This window comes from Bos javanicus, chromosome 4, assembly GCF_032452875.1.
Source record: "Bos javanicus breed banteng chromosome 4, ARS-OSU_banteng_1.0, whole genome shotgun sequence".
In the NCBI taxonomy this organism is placed as follows: domain Eukaryota; kingdom Metazoa; phylum Chordata; class Mammalia; order Artiodactyla; family Bovidae; genus Bos; species Bos javanicus.
Window position 1 is genome coordinate 44962568 of NC_083871.1, and position 21093 is coordinate 44983660.

A 21093-nucleotide genomic window follows, 5' to 3' on the forward strand; every position below is an offset into this window, starting at 1 on the left:
GGGCAGATATCATTTATAGCCCTAAAGGCCTTGGGAATATAATGTGCCTGTAAGCATCAGTTTTCAAGCTATAGGTGTGGGAAATGACCACAACATGTCAGAAATTCTTCATGCTCAACTCCATATACTGGGGCAGCAAAGCTTTCCTGAAACACATCTTCCACAGTTATAAACAAGAGAGGCATGTGCCAGGAAGACGACCAAGCCCTTGTGTCTCTTTAATTTTCTCTGTTACCCTTCATCACCCAGATAAAGCCCAGCCTCCACAAGAGCTCTGTGGAGGGCACTGTCTTCCGCTAAATGGGAGGATCCTAAGGAGGAATGCTGGAGGTGGAAACCCGACCACCAGGAGTCTTGGAGAACAGATCATCAAAAGCCCTACCAGCCCAGAGGGTTCACCGTGCTTTGGGTGCAGTATGTTTGGTTTAGCTGTGGGAGGTCTGACCCAGCTCTGGACACTGTGGTTCCACCCAAAGGGGACCAGGCACTACAGGTCCAAGGGGAGCTCATTTGCTGGCACCTCCTTTCCAGCTCCATCAGTCCCTTAACAGTCCACATTTGGGGACCAAGGCTGCTGAGGCTTCAGGAATGTCAACCAGCCTAGGAACCTGAAGCCAGAGAGGAATGTAGTAGGCATTCTTTTTTTTTCCTTTAATTTTTAGATTCCGTTGGATTGTCGTTGATCGGCACTGCTGTGTCTAAGTGTTCAGTAGCTTGACCCAGTTATGTGTAGACATACCTGTGCGTTTTGGGGTTACTTTCCCACGTTGGCTATTAGTGTGTCAAGTCAAAGTGCCTGTGCTATCGGGTAGGTCCTTGTTGATTGCCTGTTTCACTTCTGCTAGTGGGTATGTGTTAATTCTAGCGTCATAATGGATCCCTGCCTTCTGCCTTTCTCCTTTGGTTAGAATAAGTTTGTTTTCTAAATCTGTAATTGTGTTTCTGTTTGGAAAATGTACTTCATTGCTTTCAGTTTTTAGATTCCACCAATTAGTCACATCATAGTCTGTTTGTCTTTCTGTCTGTGACTTACTTCATATGATCATTTCCAAGTCCATTTACGTTCCTCCAGATGCCATTTCTTCCTTCTGTTTTCTGGCTGAGTAATATTCCCTTCCATAAAATATACCACATCTTCTTGATCCATCTGTCTGTGGATATTTTAATTACTTACATATCCAAGCTACTGGTCAGAGTGTGTGTTTCTATTCCAAGTATGGATTTCTCTGGATGTAGGGGAAGGAGTGGGATTTCTAGTTGATATAATAGCTTTATTTGACTTTCTGAAGGAACCGCCATCATCTCCATAGTGGCGGTTACCACTTTAAAGTCCAGGCAACAGCTTAGCAGGATTCCATTTTCTCTAATTTTTTTCCACTAGTTTATGTTTTTAGATTTTTAATGATGGCCATTCTTTGTGCAGCCAAGTGAAACCTCATTGTGCTGTGATAAATTTCACTACTTTAACCAACATTTAGCATCTTTCCTTGTGCTGCTTTTCTTAAATCACTGTGAATGAAGTTTACTTCTACAAGGTGGCTTTCTGAAATGCTGACTTTAGTGAATTCTCTTTCAGTTACATACCCTAGGACGTTTGTCCAGGGCAAGTGTCTTTCAAAATGTGAGAGGCATTTTGAAAGTGAAGTGCCCTTAGGCAGTGGTTTTCCCATTGTAGTTTCAATAAGCAACCACAAGGAGGCAGGATTTCCTGAGGCTCCACAGGGCTTGCTAGGATAAACAGAGCCTTGGTGAAAGTGCTGCTTCTGACTTATAAATGAGAGCCCCATGTGCCAGAACAGCCAAGGCCTGGTGCCCCATTACATCCTCCACCTTATTATTCACCCCATTGGAGACATCCCAAGCATGCAAAAGCTTGCTGGTATGCTGTGGTCCAAAGTTGGGGTAACCCTAAGGAAGGAGGGTGGAGGTGGGAACCCCAGCAGCAGGAGACCTGCAGACCAGGTGCCTCCTTCACAGGTTTGGGTCTCGAGGGTCCACCATCCCACCATCTTTGAGTGCACTTGCCTAGGTTTAGCTGTGAGTGGTCCTGCCTTGCTCCTGACCTTGTCATCCTGTTCACCGGGGACCGGGCACTACAAGCCTAAGGGTCCTGTAAATGTCATTTGCTGGCACATGCTTCAGCAGCTCCCTCAGCCCTGTGATAGTCCAAACTTGGGAACCAAGGCAGCTCAGGCTCCAGAAATGTGAAACAGCCTGGGCTCTTGAAGCTTGAGGGGAATGGAGTAGGCATTTCATTTTCTTTTTAAATTACTTTTTAGGTCATATTGGAGTATAGTTGATATACATGTGGTGTTTGTGCGAAGTGTAGAACTGGATGATTGAGTTTAATGTAGATAGGCATGTACTCATTTTCAGATACTTTTTTCATGTAAGTTATTACTGTGTTGACTCTAGCTCCCTGTGCTGTACAGTAGGTCCTTGTTGATTATCTGTTTTATTTGTATGAGTGGGTATGTGTTTATTTGAGACTCCAATACATCCTTGCTTCAGTCTGTCTTTTTCATTTAGGATTAGTTTGTTTTCTAAATCTGTGTGTTTCTGTTTATACTGGAATGTAGTTGATTTCGGAGAAGGCAATGGCACCCCACTCCAGTACTTTTGCCTGGAGAATCCCATGGATAGAGGAACCTGGTGGGCTGCAGTCCATGGGGTCGCTAAGAGTCGGACACGACTGAGCGACTTCACTCTCACTTTTCACTTTCATGCATTGGAGAAGGAAATGGCACCCCACTCCAGTGTAGTTGATTTACGCTGTGATGTTTGTTTGAAGTGTACAGCTGGATGGTTGAAGTTATTCTTTTAACATATATATTTTATTGAAGTGTAGTTGACTTACAGCTATATAGTTTCAGGGGTACCACAAGGTGATTCAGTTATACATGTCCATATATTATTTTTCAGATTATTTTCCAATCTAGTTTATTATAAGATACTGACTATAGTTCTGTTATATCTTTGTAAACCTTTGTTGCATATCTTTTTAACTAGAAATCTAGCATTTTATTCTTCCTAAATGAAATAAGTGGAATCAAAATGTCATACATTTTTTAGTTTGGCAAAATTTCACAAGTTTTCTAAAATATATATGTTATACATACTATTTATATATATATAAAATACAAAAGCTTTTCTGCCACACTTGATAAAGGCTTGAGAAAGAACATCCCAAAAAAAGGGATGGAAAAATTGGAAAATATAGACTAAATGAAATAGCACTGAATATGAAATAGTAAAAGTAAGATAAACTAGATAAAAGTAAAAGATCATCATATAGTCGAGTTGATTTTAGGCGTGGCTGCTCATTAGAAACATATTTGGAGCTTTGGAGGAAAAAAACAATACCTGGACGTTTATATTTTTCAAAAAATTTCAAGGTAATTCTGATATACATCTCGATTAAAAAAGTGATGAGAGGTTTTTCATTAATTGTCAATTTTGATGATACAGGGATGGGGGCACTGGCAGCAGCAGTCCTGCAAGGTCTCCCTTGGTGTAAGCCTTCTCGGATGTCATCATTAACCCTACCATAGACCTGTAGACCCAGGGCTGGGTCATTTCAGGCTAAACAACCCCACCTATCATCAGATAACTGGATTAAAGCTTTAATGAGCAAGGCCCTGCCCACCAGACCAAGACCTATTTTTTTCCAACCATCAGTGCCTCCCCATTTGATGCAAGGAGATCAAACCAGTCAATCCTAAAGGAAATCAGTCCTGAATATTCAGTGGAGGGACTGACGCTGAAGCTGAAGCGCCAATCCTGTGGCCACCTAATGCGAAGAACTGACTCATTAGAAAAGACCCTGTTGCTGGGGAAGAGTGAAGGCAGGAGGACAAGGGAATGACAGAGGATGAGATGGTTGGATGGCAGCACTGACTCAATGAACATGAGTTTGAGCAAGTTCCAGGAGTTGGTGATGGACAGGGAAGCCTGGCGTGCTGCAGTCCATGGGGTCACAAAGAGTTGGACATGACTGAGTGACTTAACTGAACTGTCCCTCCCATCAAGAAGCTTACATAAACCTCTTAGCCTCCTCCTTAGAGGGCAGAAGAAAGAAGAACCATAATCCCATAGCTAGAACTAAAGCCACATTATAGAAAGCTAATCAGGATGAAAAACCAGAGTTATGTCCCAGATGAAGGGACAAGGTAAAACCCCAGAAAAACAAGTAAATTAAGTGGAGATAGGCAACCTTCCAGCAAAATAATTCAGAATAATGATACTGATGGTGATCCAGGAGCTCAGGAAAACTGGAGAATTTGCAAGAAATATTTATCAATGACCCAGAAGAACTAAAGTACAAGCAAAAAGAGATGGATATAAACTAGAAGGCATCAACAGCAGAATAACTAAGGTAGAAGAACAGATCAATGACCTGAAGTACAGAATGGTGGAAATCACTGCCACAGAACAGAATATAGAAAATAGAATAAAAAAAGAAATGAAGACATCCTAAGGGAACTATGGGACAACATTCACATTATACAGGTCCCAGAAGGAGAAGAGAAAGAGAAAGGACCTGAAAAAATATTTGAAGAGATGATAGTTGAACAGAGATCATTCTGTCATTTTTGAGATTGCATCCAAGTACTGCATTTCTGACTCTCTTGTTGACTATAATGGCTACTCCATTTCTTCTAAGGGATCCTTGCCCACAGTAGTAGATATAATGGTCATCTAAGTTAAATTCACCCATTCCCACAAAATTTGGAAAACTCAGCAGTGGCCACAGGACTGGAAAAGGTCAGTTTTCATTCCAATCCCAAAGAAAGGCAATGCCAAAGAATGCTCAAACTACTGCACAATTGCACTCATCTCACACTCTAGCAAAGTAATGCTTAAAATTCTCCAAGCCAGGCTTCAGCAATACGTGAACTGTGAACTTCCAGATGTTCAAGCTGGATTTAGAAAAGGCAGAGGAACCAGAGATCAAATTGCCAACATCCGTCGGATCATCAAAAAAGTGAGAGAGTTCCAAAAAAAATCTGCTTCTTCTTTATTCACTATGCCAAAGCCTTTGACTGTGTGGATCACGATAAACTGTGGAAAATTCTTCAAGAGATGGGAATACCAGACCACCTGACCTGCCTCCTGAGAAATCTGTATGCAGGTCAAGAAGCAACAGTTAGAACTGGACATAGAAAAACAGACTGGTTCCAAATTGGGAAAGGAGTACGTCAAGGCTGTTTATTGTAACCCTGTTATTTAACTTATATGCAGAGTACATCATGAGAAATGCTGGACTGGATGAAACACAAACTGAGTCAAGATTGCCAGGAGAAATCAATAACCTCAGATACGCAGATAACACCATACTTATGGCAGAAAGCAAAGAAGAACTAAAGAGCCTCTTGATGAAAGTGAAAGAGGAGAGTGAAAAAGTTGGCTTGAAACTCAGCATCCAGAAAACTAAGATCGTGGCACTGGTCCCATCACTTCATGGCAAATAGATGGGGAAACAATGGAAACAGTGACTGACTTTATTTTTTTGAGCTCCAAAATCAATGCAGATGGTGACTGCAGCCATGAAATTAAGACACTTGCTCCTTGGCAGAAAAGTTATGACCAACCTAGTTCGGTTCATTTCAGTCACTCAGTCGTGTCTAACTCTTTGCAACCCCATGAACCGCAGCACTGCAGGCCTCCCTATCCATCACCAACTGCTGGAGTTTACCCAAACTCATGTCCATTGAGCGGGTGATGCCATCCAACCATCTCATCCTTTGTTGTCCCCTTCTCCTCCCGCCGTCAATCTTTCCCAGCATCAGGGTCTTTTCAAAAGACCAACCTAGACAGCATAGTAGAAAGCAGAGACATTACTTTGCCGACTAAGGTCCATGTAGTCAAAGCTATGGTTTTTCCAGTAGTCATGTATGAATGTGAGAGTTGGACTATAAGGAAAGCTGAGCGCTGAATAATTGATGCTTTTGAACTGTGGTACTGGAGAAGGAGATCAGCCCTGGGATTTCTTTGGAAGGAATGATGCTAAAGCTGAAACTCCAGTACTTTGGCCACCTCATTCGAAGAGTTGACTCATTGGAAAAGACTGATGCTGGGAGGGATTGGGGGCAGGAGGAGAAGGGGACGGACGACAGAGGAAGAGATGGCTGGATGGCATCACTGACTCGATGGACGTGAGTCTGGGTGAACTCCGGGAGTTGGTGATGGACAGGGAGGCCTGGCGTGCTGCGATTCATGGGGTTGCAAAGAGTTGGACACAACTGAGCGACTGAACTGAACTGAACTGGAGAAGACTCTTGAGAGTCCCTTGGACTGCAAGGGGATCCAACCAGTCAATCCTAAAAGAAACCAGTCCTGAATATTCATTGAAAGAACTGATGCTGAAGCTGAAACTCTAATACTTTGGCCACCTGATGCGAAGAACTGACTCATTGGAAAAGACCCTGATGCTGGGAAAGATTGAAGGCAGGAGGAAAAGGGGATGACAGAGGATGAGATAGTTGGATGGCATCACCAAGTCAATGGGAATGAGTTTGAGTAAACTCTGGAAGTTGGTGATGCTCAGGGAAGCCTGGTGTGCTGCAGTGCATGGGGTCACAAAGAGTCAGACACGACTGAGCGACTAAACTGACTGCCCAAACTCAGAGAATGGACTTGGAGACCAGAGGTGCGCCAGAAAGCCAGGCTTTAATGACAGTCTTGCAAGATTGGGTGTCTGGTAGGCAGGCACACCCCTGGCAGTTACAGGAAGCATTTTTACATTCTAGCATGCAAGTCCCTTCCCCAGTTCCTCATTGGCTGAGTACTGCAGGGTGAACAATCTTCCCAAATGTCTCCTAGGTTCATCCACTTCCTTTTTATGGGCTGGCCCTCCTTTAACATCTTGTTTTCCCCTTTCCTGTGCACTTGTTCTTATATTTTGAATTCACCAATAGAATGAGCCTGCTTGAAAACCCTAAGCATTCTGCTCTCTCTTTGTTTACCTAGATTTTCCCACTTTGTAAGCCTTGGGACTGTTAAATCAGCAAGCTATCACTCAGAGCTAGCTATCCTTGAAAATGGACCACTTTAAGTTGTTATTTCTTATATTCACTCTGCTTACTGGAGTCAGCAGAGCCCTGGTGAAAGTCCTCCTGGCTTATAAATGAGAGCCCAGTGTGCCGGAACAAAGAACCAAGGCCACGCGTCCCATTACTTCTTACCCCTATCATTCACCCCACTGGAGAAATTCCAAACCCTGCGAAAGCTCTGCTACGGGTGCTGTGGTCCTTCTGACTTTGGGGCGACTCTAAGGAAGGAGGCCAGAGGTTGGAACCCTGATACCAGGAGACCTGAGTACCAGGTGATTCCCTCTCAGGTCTTCGGGACTCCAGGGTCCCCCATCCCACCATCCTTGAAGTGCACTTGCCTTGGTTTAGCTGTCCTACCTGGTTCCAGACATTACACCCAGTCCGCAGTGGAGCAGGCACTGCACGTCCCAGAGGGACCATTTACTGGCACATTGTTCACAGCTCCCGCAGCCCCGTGATAGTCTAGACTTGGGAACCAGGGCTGCTCAGGCTCCAGGAATGTGATCCAGCCCAGGACCCCAAAGCTTGAGAGGGGAGTGTCCTAGGCATTCCACTTTTGTAAAATGGATTTTTAGGCAGTATCGTGCATGTATACTGTTGTGTTTAACTGTACATTGAATTGTATGTAGACATACCTGTATTCATTGTCAAGTACTTTTTTCATGTAGGTTATTACTGTGTTGTGTCTAGGTTCCTGTGCTATACAATAGATCCTTGTCGATTATCTGTTTCATTTCTGTTCGTGTGTATGTTTCAGCTCCATCCTCCAATGCATCCCTGGCTTCCACCTTTCCTTTTTGGTTAGAATAAATTTGTTTCCTATATCTGTGTGTTTCATTTGTGAAACATACTTCATTTCTTTCCATTTTTAGTTTCTACCTATCGATCACATCATAGAGCGTTTGTCCTTCTATGAGTTACATCACTTCATATGATTATCTCCATTTCTGTTGCTACGAATGACATTACTGCATCCTGTTTTCTGGCTTAATAAATTCTCTTCCATATATGTACCACATCTCTATCCATCTGTCCATGGACATTTTAATTACTTGCATCTCCAGACGACTGTAAATAGTACTGCAATGAACGTCAGCGTGTATGTGTCTATCCCGAGGATGATGTTCTCTGGACATCGATCCAGGAGTGAGATTTCCAGATTGTGCGATAACTGTGTTTTTAGCTTCTTTTGGAACTTCCATCCTGTTCTCCATGGTGGTTCTTACCAATTGACAATCCCAGGAACAACAAGGGATTTGGTAGTTCAAATCCCATTTTCACATTTGGTCAACAGTTTCTTTTTCTAGACTTTTTCATGATGGCCATTCTGTTTCCTAGTAATAGCTTGTTGTCACTGTGAATTGAATTTCTCTACTTATAATCAACAATCTGGGTGTCGGGGTTCATAGGACAGGGGCCTGGGATCAAAGGGGATATGTTTACAGTAAGTTCTCATGTACACAGGGGAGCCAGCTGGAGAAGCCAGATTCTGGAAGGGTCAGGTATTGAGAAAAAGATAAATGTGGTTTTTTTGTTTTTTTCTTTTCCCTCATACAGGTTATTACAATTTGTTCAGTAGAGTTCCCTATTCTATGCAGTAGGTACTTTCTCCTTATCCACTTGATATATATTACTGTGTATATTAACATTTTCCTCCTAAACTCTTAATTTATCCCTCCCTTCTAACTTTGTTTTGGTAAGCATAGTTTGGTTTTCTCCGTTTATGAGTCTGCTGCTGTTGTGTAAATTAGTTCACTGGTGTGAACGTATCAATGCATTTGTACATGACATCCCACGATATTTGTCGTTTTCTCTCTGACTTACTCACTTCGTATGATGATTTCTCGGTCCATCCATGCTGCCGCCAGTATCGTTATTTCACTCTGTGTCATGGCTGAGTAGTATTCTGATGTGTAGATGTACCACTTAGTCTTCATTTTTCTGTCAGTGGACATTTTTGTGGGTTCTATTATAAATAGTGCTTCCCTGAAAATTGGGGCACATATGTCATTTTGAATGATGATTTTCTTTATGTTTAGTGTTTCAAGGAATCTCTATACTGTTTTCCATAGTGGCTTCACCATTTACATCCCCACCAAGATTGAAGGAGGATTCTCTCTTCCGTACATTCTTTGCAGTATTTATTCTTTGTAGCCTTTTTTGATGATGGCCATTGTGACCAGTGTGAGGTGATACCTCATTGTAGGTTTGATTGGCATTGATTCAGTAATTATTGATGTGGAGTATCTTTCCATGTGCTTTTATTTTTGTACACCTTGTGAGTAGAATTTACCTCTTAAAACTGGATTCTTGAAAGTTGACCTTCCTTTTGAATTATTTTTCGATGATTTGTTGTTATTTATTGTTCAGTCGCTAAGTCGTGTCCAACTCTTTGTGACCCCATGAACTGCAGCGCGCCAGGCTTCCCTGTCCTTCACTGTCTCCTGGAGTTTGGTCAAACTCATGTCCCTAGAGTCAGTGATGCCATCCAACCATCTCATCCTCTGTCTCCCCCTCTCCTTTTGCCCTCTGTCTTTCCCAGCATCAGGGTCTTTTCCAGTGAGTCAGTTCTTCACATCAGGTAACCACAGTATTGGAACTTCAGCTTTAGCACCAGTCCTTCCAATGAATATTCAAGGTTGATTTCCTTTAGGATTGACTGGTTTGATCTCCTTGCTGTCCAAGGGATTCTCAACCGTCTTCTCCAGCACCACAGTTCAAAAGCATCATTTCTTCAGCGCTCAGCTTTCTTTATGGTCCAACTCTCACATCGATACATGACTACTGGAAAAACCATAGCCTTTACTATACGGACCTTTGTTGGCAAAGTTATATCTCTTCTTTTTTACACTAAGTTTGTTATAGCTATTCTTCCAAAGAGCAGGTGGTGTCTTTTAATTTTGTGGCTGCAGTCACCGTCCGCAAGAAAATAAAGTCTATCACGGTTTCTACATTTTCCTCATCTGTTTGCCATGAAGTGATGAAACAAGATGCCATGATCTTTGTTTCTTGAATGTTGAATTTTAAGCCAGCTTTTTTATGCTCCTCTTTCACCTTCATCAAGAGGCTCTTGAGTTCCTCTTCACTTTCTACCACTAAAGTGGTATCATCTGCGTATCTGAGGTTGTTGATATTTCTCCCTGCAATCTTGATTCTAGCTTGTGTTTTCAGTGATTATCTCAGGACATTTCTTGAGGGCAGGTGTCATTTACAGCCCTGTCAGATTTGTGACTGTTAAGAGCCCTTGAGTACCTGTTTTAAGGTGTATATATTGATCTGAACCAGCTAATTACTGCCTGACCCCCCACACCTTTTTGGTAACCCTAAGTCTCTTTTTAAATCTGTGAGGCTGTTTCTCTTTTGTAAAGAAGTTTATTTGTATCCATGTTTAGATTCCACCAGAAGTGATATCCTGTGATACTTGTCTTTCCCTGTCTCACTTCTTCACTTAGTGTGATCATCTCTAGTTTCTTTCCTGTGACTGGAAATGGCATTGTTTCATTCTTTATGTCTGAGTAACTGCCTTGTGCGTATGCACCCCATCTTCTGTATCCATTCATTTGTTCTTCTACACTTTCATTGCTTCCCTGTCTTGGCTGTTGTGCCTAGTGCTGCCACGTTATTTGGGGTGCAGGTGTCTTAAAGTTTTGGATTTCTCTGGGTCTGCGTGTGTGGGATTGCTGGGCCACTTGGTACTTATTCTTTATATTTTCTTACTCATGTGGCTGTGCAGAGTGTCGGTTGTGGCGTGTGGGACTGTTAGTTGCAGCATGGGGGAAGAAGGCCCAGGGAAGAAACCCAGGCCTTCTGCACCGGGAGCACAGAGGCTTACCCACTGGACCACCAGGGCAGTCCCGCTCGGTACTTCTGTGTTTAGTCTTCTAAGAACCTCCGTACTGTTCTCTCCAGTGGCTGCACCAATTTGTATTCCCACCCACACTGTAGAAGCAGTCCCTTCTCCACACCCTCTGCAGACTTTATTGTTGTAGGTTTTTTGAGATGGCCATTCTGATTGATGTGAGGTGATAACTTCATTGTACATTTGATTTGCCTTTCTCTAGGAACTAGTGATGCTGAGCATCTTTTCATGTGCTTTATGGAGCCATCTCTATAACTTTGGAGAAATGTGCATTTAGATCTTTGGCCGATTTTTTATTGGATAGTTTGTTTTTTTGATATTTTGCTGTGAGTGGCTAGTATGTGTTGGAGATTAATTCCCTGTGGGTATCTTCATTTGCAAGAATTTTTTTTTTTTCCCATTCTGAGGGTTGGCTTATTCTTTCACTGATGGTTTCCTTTGCTGTGCAAATGCTTTTATTTATTTTTTTAATTTAATTTTTATTTTTATTATTTTTTTTTTCACTTTACAATATTGTATTGGCAAATGCTTTTAATGTTTATTAGGTCCCATTTGTTTATTTGTGTTTTATTTTTCATGATTCTAAAAGGTGGATCAAAAAAGAACTTGCTGCATTTTATGTCAAAGCATGTTCTGCTTTTTCCCTCAAAAGTTTCATAGTCTCTCTCCTTTGGTCTTTTTGGAGTTTATTTTTGTGTACGGGGTTTGGGAGTATTCTAATTTCATTTTCATTTTCCTTACTAAGGAGCCTGTACGCTGTCCTCCACAGTGGCCGTTCCCAGCTTCCATTCCCAGTATCAGCCTAGGAGGGTTCCCTTTTCTCCCACCTTCTCCAGTACTTACTGTTTGTAGAGTTTCTTCTTGTGGCTGTTCTGTCCAGTATGAGGTGAATACCTCAAACCTCGTTGAAGTTTTGGTTTGCATTTCTCTCATATTTAGTGATGCTGACATCTTTTCTTGTGATACCTTTAAACAGTGAGTTAAACTTGCTTATTCAAATTGGCTTTTTGAACATCTGCCCTGTTATGAATATTTTCCCAGTTACCTCCCTTCCGACATTTCTTGAAGGAAGACTTTTTTACTTACAGCCCAGCAGGCATTGTGAATATTAAGTGCCCATCAACAGTGTTGTTGTTATGGGAAATGGCCACAAGGTGGCAGCATGTCTTTATGCCCAACTCTGGTTACTGGGGAAACCAGAGCCTTAGGGGAAGGTCCTGTTCCTGGGTTGTAAGTTAAGAGGGGAATGTGCCAGAAGACACATTTAAGGCTTGGGTCTCAAACCTTCTTCCCTCCTTACTCCTTAATGTTAGTTGCTTAGTCATGTCCAACTCTTTGTGACCCCATGGACTGTAGCCTGCTAGGTTCCTCTGTCCATAGAATTCTCCAGGCAAGAATACTGGAGTGGGTAGCCATTCCCTTCTGAAAGGGATCTTCCTGACTCAGGCATTGAACCCGAGTCTCCTGCATTGCAGGCAGATTCTCTACCATCTGAGCCACCAGGGAAGCCCTCCTTACCCTTTATCCCTTGGACAAATCCCAATTCCGGCAACGCCACTCTGCAGAGGGGTGCTTTCATCCATAGGTGGGGCAACCCTAAGGAAGGAGGCTGGAGGTGGGAACCCCAGCACCAGGAGACATGGAGCCCAGGCGACTTTTCAAAGCTCTTCCAACCCAGAGGCTCCACCATCCTTTGGGTGCAGCAGCCATAGTTTGGCTGCAGGAGGACCCACCTGGATCTGGAGGTTGTGGGCCTGTGCAGAGGGAAACAAGCACAGCAGGTCCATGGGGCAGGGCTCATTGGCTGGCACATCCTCCCCAGACCATCAGCCCCACGTCAGTCCATCCTTGGGAACCAAGCCTGCCCAGGCTTCGGGGATGTGACAGCAGCCCCAGTCACCAAGGCCCAAGGGGAATAGAGTCGGCATTTTCTTTGTGTAATTTGTATTTTGTATTGGTGTATAGATGACTTACAATGTTGCAAGGTTTGTTTGTTTGTTTTCAGTGTACAGCACCATGGTTCACATACACATAGACATGTACATCTCCTTTTTCGGGTTTTCTTCCCATACAGTTTATTATATAGTGTTGACCAGTAGGAGTCCTCATCCTACAGTGGGTGCTTTTTTATTATAAAGAGTATGTCCATCTCCACCTGCTCATTTCTTACTTCCCAGCACCTTTACCTTTTGGTAACTATAGGGTGCTTTGCTATGTCTGTGAGGCCTTTTCTGTTTGGTAAAGAAGTTCATTTGTATCCATTTTTAGAATCAATCTGCAAGCGGTATCATATGATACTTGTCTTTCCTTGACTCACTTATTTCACTTAGTATTAAGTGTAGTTGTCCTTCCTTCTTGCTGGTGTGTATGTATCCCATCTTATTTACCCATTCATCTGTCCTCATCCACTTAGGTTGCTTCCATGTCTTGACTATTGTACATAGTGCTGCCGTGAACATTAGGGTGCATCTGTCCTTTATTTTATTTTTTAAATTTATTTATTTTAATTGGAGGCTAATTACTTTACAATATTGTAGTGGTTTTTTCCATACATTGACATGAATCAGCCATGGGTGTACATGTGTTCCCCATCCTGAACCCCCCTCCCACCACCCACCCCATCCCATCTCTCAGGGTCATCCCAGTGCACCAGTCCTGAGCACCCTGTCTCATGCATCGGATCTGGACTGGCGATCTGTTTCACATATAATATACATGTTTCAGTGCTATTCGCTCAAATCATCCCACCCTCACCTTCTCCCACAGAGTCCAAAAGTCTGTTCTTTACACCTGTGTCTCTTTTGCTGTCTCACATACAGGATCATCTTTCTAAATTCCATATATATGCATTAATATACTATATTTGTATTTTTCTTTCTGACTTCACTCTGTATCACAGGCTCCAGTTTCATCCACCTCATTAGAACTGATTCATATGTATTCTTTTTAATGGCTGAGTAATACTCCATTGTGTATATGTACCACAGCTTTCTTATCCATTCGTCTGCTGATGGACATCTAGGTTGCTTCCATGACCTGGCTATTATAAACAGTGCTGCGATGAACACTGGGGTACATGTGTCACTTTCAACTCTGGTTTCCTCAGTGTGTATGCCCAGCAGTGGGATTGCTGGGTTGTATGGCAGTTCTTTTTCCATTATTTCCACGTTTTTAAGGAATCTCCACACTGTTCTCCATAGTGGCTGTACTAGTTTGCATTCCCACCAACAGTGTAAGAGGGTTCCCTTTTCTCCACACCCTCTCCAGCATTTATTGTTTGTAGACTTTTTGATCGCAGCCATTCTGACCGGCATGAGATGGTACCTCATTGTGGTTTTGATTTGCATTTCTCTGATAATGAATGATGTTGAACATCTTTTCATGTGTTTGTTAGCCATCTGTATGTCTTCTCTGGAGAAATGTCTATTTAGTTCTTTGGCCCATTTTTTGATTGGGTCATTTATTTTTCTGGAATTGAGCTGCAGGAGCTGTTGTATATTTTTGAGATTAATTCTTTGTCAGTTGTTTCATTTGCTATTATGTTCTCCCATTCTGAAGGCTGTCTTTTCACCTTGCTTATAGTTTCCTTTGTTGTGCAAAAGTTTTTACATTTAATTAGGTCCCATTTGTTTATTTTCACTTTTATTTCCGATATTCTTGGAGGTGGTTCATAGAGGATCCTGCTTTGATTTATGTCGGAGAGTGTTTTGCCTGTTTTCCTCTAGGAGTTTTATAGTTTCTGGTCTTGTATTTAGATCTTTAATCCATTTTGAGTTTATTTTTGTGTATGGTATTAGAAAGTGTTCTAGTTTCATTCTTTGGCAAGTGGTTGACCAGTTTTCCCAGCACCACTTGTTAAAGAGATTGTCTTTTCTCCATTGTATATTCTTGTCCCCTTTTTCAAAGATAAGGTGTCCATAGTGTGTGGATTTATCTCTGGGCTTTCTGTTTTGTTCCATTGATCTATATTTCTGTCTTTGTGCCAGTACCGTACTGTCTTGATGACTGTAGCTTTGTAGTATAGTCTGAAGTCAGGCAGGTTGATTCCTCCAGGTCCATTCTTCTTTCTCAAGATACTTTGGCTATTCGAGGTTTTTTGTATTTCCATACAAATTGTGAAATTATTTGTTCTAGTTCTCTGAAAAATACCATTGGTAGCTTGATAGGAATTGCATTAAATCTATAGATTGCTTTGGGTAGTATACTCACTTTCACTATATTGATTCTTCCAATCCATGAACACAGTTTATTTCTCCATCTATTTGTGTAATCTTTGATTTCTTTCATCAGTGTTTTATAGTTTTCTATATATAGGTCTTTTGTTTCTTTAGGTAGATTTATTCCTAAGTATTTTATTCTTTTCATTGTGATGGTGAATGGAATTGTTTCCTTAATTTCTCTGTTTTCTCATTGTTAGTGTATGGGAATGCAAGGGATTTCTGTGTGTTAATTTTTATTCTACCACTTTGCTATATTCATTGATTAGCTATAGTAATTTTCTGGTGGTGTCTTTAGGGTTTTCTATGTAGAGGATCATGTCATCTGCAACAGTGAGAGTTTTTATTCTTCTTTTCCAATCTGGATTCCTTTTATTTCTTTTTCTTCTCTAATTGCTGTGGCTAAAACTTCCAAAACTATGTTAAATAGTCGTGGTGAGAGTGGGCATCCATGTCTTGTTCCTGACTTTAGGGGAAATGCTTTCAATTTTTCACCACTGAGGATGTTTGCTGTGGGTTTATCATATATGGCTTTTATTATGTTCAGGTATGTTCCTTCTACGTCTGCTTTCTGGAGGTTTTTATCATAAAAGGATGTTGAATTTTGTCAAAGGCTTTCTCTGCATCTACTGAGATAATCGTATGGTTTTTATCTTTCAGTTTGTTAATGTGGTGTATCACATTATCACATTAACATGATTGATTTGTGAATATTGAAGAATCCTTGCATCCCTGGGATAAAGCCCACTTTCATGATGTATGATGCATCTGTCTTTTAAAATTATAGTTTTCTCTGGATCTATGTCCAGGAATGGGATTGCTAGGTCCTATGATACTTCTCCGTTGAGTTTTTAATGAACCTTTGTCCTGTTCTCTGTGGGTTTACTGACTTTCAGTCACACCAGCAGTGTAATAGGGTTCCCTTTTCTCCACACCCTCTCCGGCATTTATTGTTGTAGATTTTTTTGATGATGACCATTCTGAACTGTGTGATTATCACATTGTACTTTTGATTTGCGGTTCTGACTTCCCTGGTGGCTCAGAGGTTAAAGCGTCTGCCTACAATGCGGGAGACCTGGGTTCAATCCCTGGGTCGGGAAGATCCTCTGGAGAAGGAAATGGCAACCCACTCCAGTACCCTTGCCTGGAAAATCCAATGGACGGAGGAGTGTGGTAGACTATACAGTCCATGAGGTCGCAAAGAGTTGGACACGACTGAGTGACTTCACTTCAATAACTTAGAAATGCTGAGCATCTTTTCATGTGCTTAACGGCCATCTCCATGTCTTTGAAGAAATGTTCATCTAAATCTTGTGCCCCTCTTTGATTGGGTTGTTTCTCTGATACTGAGGTACATAAACTCTACATTTTGGAGATAAATCCCTCATGGGTGTCTTTGTTGCAAATATCAGTTACATTCTAAGGGTTGTCTGTCTGTTGTATTTATGTTTTCCTCTGCTGTGCCAATGCTTTTGAGTGGAATTAGGTTCCATTATTTTTATTTTTCATGATTCTAAGAGGTGAATCAAAAAAGAACTTTCTGAAATTTATGTCAAAGCACGTTCTGCCTGTATTTTCCTCAAGAGCTCTATAGCATTCATCCTTTTGTTGAGGTCTTTAATATGTTTGGAGTTTATTTTTCTGTATGTTAGTGAATATTCTAATTTCATCCCCCTTTTCATTTATTAAACAACCTGCACGCTGTTCCCCACCGTGGCTGTTACTAATTTACCTTCTCACCACGGGTGCAGGGAGCTTTCCATTTTCCCACACCGTTTCCAGCATTGTCTTTTGGACAATGGCCACTGTGAATGGTGTGAGGAAATCTGTTTGTACTTTTGATTTGCACTTCTCTAATATTTAGCAATATTGACGTCTTTTCTTTTTGTAAACAAGGTGAGTGAAACAGCTCTTGAAATTGGGTTCTTGAGCATCTGCCCTGTTTTGAAATCTTTTCTGATGTCATACCCCAGGATATACCTTGAGGGCAGGTGGTTTTCTTGACTGCCCCTTGTGAATATTAATTGCCCATCAGCACGGGTGTTTACAGTTTCCCTTAGGGCGAAGAGCCACAGGGTGACAGCATTTCTTCGTGGCACCCTCCCCCCACCCCCACCCATTTAATTTTTCTTTTTCACTGGTGTAGTGTTGATTTTCAGTGTTGTGTTTGTTTTAGGTGTACAGGACCTTGATTCAGTTGTACATAGAGCTGAATCTTCTTTTTTGGGTTCTTCCCCATATAGATTATTAGTGTGTTCAGTATTGTTCACTGTGCTATTCAGTAGCTCCTTTTTATCTAGTCAATATACATTAGTGTGTGTATGTTAATAATGAGTGATGTTCTGTATCTCTCGATGTGCTTATGTTTTATGAAGTGTAAATAAAATTTACCTCTTGAAATCGGCTCCTTTAACGTCTGCCTTTTTCAATGCTCTATTGTTGATTTACCCCAGAGCATTTCTTGAGAACAGGTGTAGAGCTCTGCAGGCCTTGGGAAGATCAAACACCACTCAGCTCTGTTGTTAACGTTGATCTAAACGGCGGCCACAAAACGCCACAAAACGGCAGGCCCTCCTCAGCCCAACTGTGGTTATTTAAAGCAACCAGAGCCTCAGTGAAAGTCCTGATTCAGTGTTGAATTATAAAGTGGAAAGACAACACAGACTGAAAGCTTGTCTCCACCCTTGTTGTTTTTAAATTCACTTGTATTTCTTACTGTACTAACATTGACACACAAGGTAATGAGTGCTGTAGGTATACAAAATGTATTTGCAGTTTTGCATATATACATATCGACTCACAATCGAATTTTTTCCCCATATAGCTTATTACAGTGTTGAACTCCCTTATTATACCTCGGTCTTTGTTGATAATCTATTTCATATGGAGTGATTATATCTGTCATATCTAAACTGTATAACTTATCCCTTACCCCTTCTCATTTAGTATGTGTTTTAACTCATGTCTGCTTATGTTTTCTCAAGTAAACTATGTGTATTTTTAGACTCCACTTTTAAGTGATATTTGATATTTGTATTTTTCTGATTCTGACTTTCTTCACTTCTTTTATTATCCCCTAGTTTATCTGTGTTCCTGAAAATCACAGTAATCGTTCTTTTTCTTGGCTGAGTCACATTGTGCTGTGTACATGTGTCACTTCTTTACCCATTCCTCTCTCGATAAACCTTTTGTTTGCTTCCATTTGTTGGATGTGAAACATTCTTGTCCAGTGCATACTTGGCTGCATGAGACTTTTCAAAATCTGGTTTTCTCCTCAAATACCCTTTGGGGTGGTTGTGCATGAATTCTGTCTTTAGTTTCTTTCAGACACATATCCAGGAGTGAGGTTCCAGATCAGATGTAGCTCTGCTTGATTTTTTGAGGAACCTCCGTAGTGTCTTCCCTTGTGGCTGTCAACAGGTTACTGTCTAAGCAACAGGCTGGGAGGTTCCTTCTCACCCCGCCCTCCCTGATGGTTGTTGTTGAGAGTTTTTAACCATGGTGCAAGGTGATCCTTCACTGTAGTGACAATTTGCATTTCTCTACTAATGAGTGATGGTGAGCAGCCTCTTATGTGGTTCATTTCTTAAAAGAATGTTGTGAGTAAAACTTAACTCCTGAAGTGGCCTGAAATTTGAGCCTATTTGGAATTTTCTTTTGATTGCTTACCACAGCACATTTCTCCAGGGCAGGTTTCATTAACAGCTCTGCAGGCCTTGCAATTATAGAGCTCCCCTCAGCCCTGGTTTTTCCCATTGTAATTATGGGAAGTGTCCACACGGCAGCAGCATATCCTCTTTTCCCAGCAGTGGTTCCATAGGGCAAGCAGATTAAGGAAAGTTCTGCTCCTTAAAGAAACTAGGAGTGCATATGTTCACCTATGACTGATTCATGTTGATGTTTGACAGGAAACAATAAAATTCTGAAAAGCAATTATCCTAAAATTAAAAAAAGAAAACTAGGAATAAAACCACCATATAATCCAACAATCCCACACTGGGCATATACCCTGTGGAAACCATAACTAAAATGCAGCATTATTTACAATAGCTCCAACATTGAAGCAACCTAGATGCCTATCAGCAGAAGGCTAAAGCAGCTGTGGAACATATGTACAATGGAATATTAGCCATGAACAAACACATTTGAGTCACTTCTAATGAGGTGGGTGAACCCTATTATAGAGTGAAGGCAGAAAGAGAAAAGTATCATATATTAACACATGCGTATGGAATCTAGAAGGATGGTACTGATGAACCTATCTGCAGGGAGCAATAAAGATGCAGACATAGAGAACAGATGTGTGGACACAGGGTGGAAAAGACAGAGTGGGATGAATAGAGAGTAGCATTGAAAACATATACACTATCATATGTAAACTAGATAGCCAGTGGGAATTGGCTGTATGATGCAGAGAGCTCAAACCTAGTGCTCTGTGACGTGCTAGAGGGGGTGGGGCGGGGCGGGAGGTTCAAGACGGAGAAGCCATGTGTATACCTATGGCTGATTCATACTGATGTGTGGCAGAAACCAACGTTAACACTGTAAAGCAGTTATCCTCCAGTTAAAAATGAAACACCAAAAAAAGAATGCAAGCAGTTTAGCTAGTCCAGTGTAAGTTGTTAATGTGTTTTTGCTGATTATATCATTGTCTGTTTAAAAGATTATAACATTTTTCATATAACAGTATGCACCAGGAATCACAGAAAGCTAGTAAAAAGCACCTACTGTAAGTCTTCATAACCAAACTTTCACTACATTTTCATACTTTAAGTAGAAATAAACTGAAGTTTGAGAGATGGCTTTTTTATTCCAAAGATCACATTTTACATAACAGTAATCATAATAAAGATTATTTATGTAACATGTTAAAGTTACCCTGGTTAGGTATTTGTGTGGGCCAGTGGTGGGAAGTGAAGACATTCACTGTTTTCTATCAGTATAATTGAAAAACCAAGCTTTTTAAGTAAAATGAATTGAGAAGACTTTGTGCAATGGAGAGAATTTGAATCAGACCTTGAAGAACAGGCAGGACTTTAAAATATGGACATGGTTGGGAGATAGCATGTCAGATAGAGAAAATCCACACTTGGTTGTCTGAAATAATTTTATATTTTTCTTGTTTCAGGTTCAAGTTTTGAAGCTTCTTTTGAATTTGTCTGAAAATCCAGCCATGACAGATCGACTTCTTGATGCTCAAGTAAGTACCTGCATATTTGTGCTGTCTGTATATCAGTTTGGACAGACAGATCCAGAAGGAAAGGATTTATCCCAAAGTATTAACAGGAATTCTCCCTGAGGAGCACTATTAGAGGCGGTTTTTCCTTCTGTTTTGGTTCTCTTTGCCTATATGAATTGCCTCAATTTTCTGTAATGACCATATTTTACTTCTGAAAACTGTTTTGGAAAGGTCTCCCTAGTAGTAATAAATGGTAATTTTTATGTCTCTGTTCACTTTGGGGTACTTATCACACATTTTATACTTGGTCTATTAATATTAATGCTCAGTGTATCTCAGTATCCAGAGACACTAGTGTTCACGGAGGCACCACCATGCGCCTGATGCCAGCTGAGTGCTAGGATATACCAGTGAGAACAGCATGACGTGGTGCTTGTCTGCTTACAGTCTAGGTAGAGGAGACAGAAAATGTAAGAAATGAGCAAGATAATTAAAAGCTGTGGTATTCTGAAGAAAGCACAGTTTGTACTATGATAGAATATCCTATAAAAAAAGGACCATTTTATTATTTATCTGCTCGGCCTGATACCTGGCACCTAATAAGTTTCCATGATGACCATATATGATGGATCTTAAAGAGGAAAAATGACTACATTGTAGGATTTCAAGAAAATAGTATTTTTCAGCTAAGACACAAAACCTCCTGTTTCCTTTGGTATACGATACAGGGGTGCTGAAGATTTTACACAATTATGTGATGCTGTCTCAGGGATAGTTTTCTACAAT

General features: G+C 41.1%; 1 protein-coding gene across 5 annotated transcripts in view; it reads left to right on the forward strand.

Annotated features, from left to right (window-relative positions):
- The window catches only part of ARMC10 (armadillo repeat containing 10), a 123681-nt gene that overhangs the window by 39213 nt on the left and 63375 nt on the right, over positions 1 to 21093 (forward strand). For all 5 annotated transcript variants that reach the window (XM_061413885.1, XM_061413881.1, XM_061413882.1 and 2 more), the window contains exon 5: positions 20257 to 20328. In XM_061413885.1, coding sequence (XP_061269869.1) covers positions 20257 to 20328 — 72 coding nt within the window. The remainder of the gene's footprint in view (positions 1 to 20256; positions 20329 to 21093) is intronic.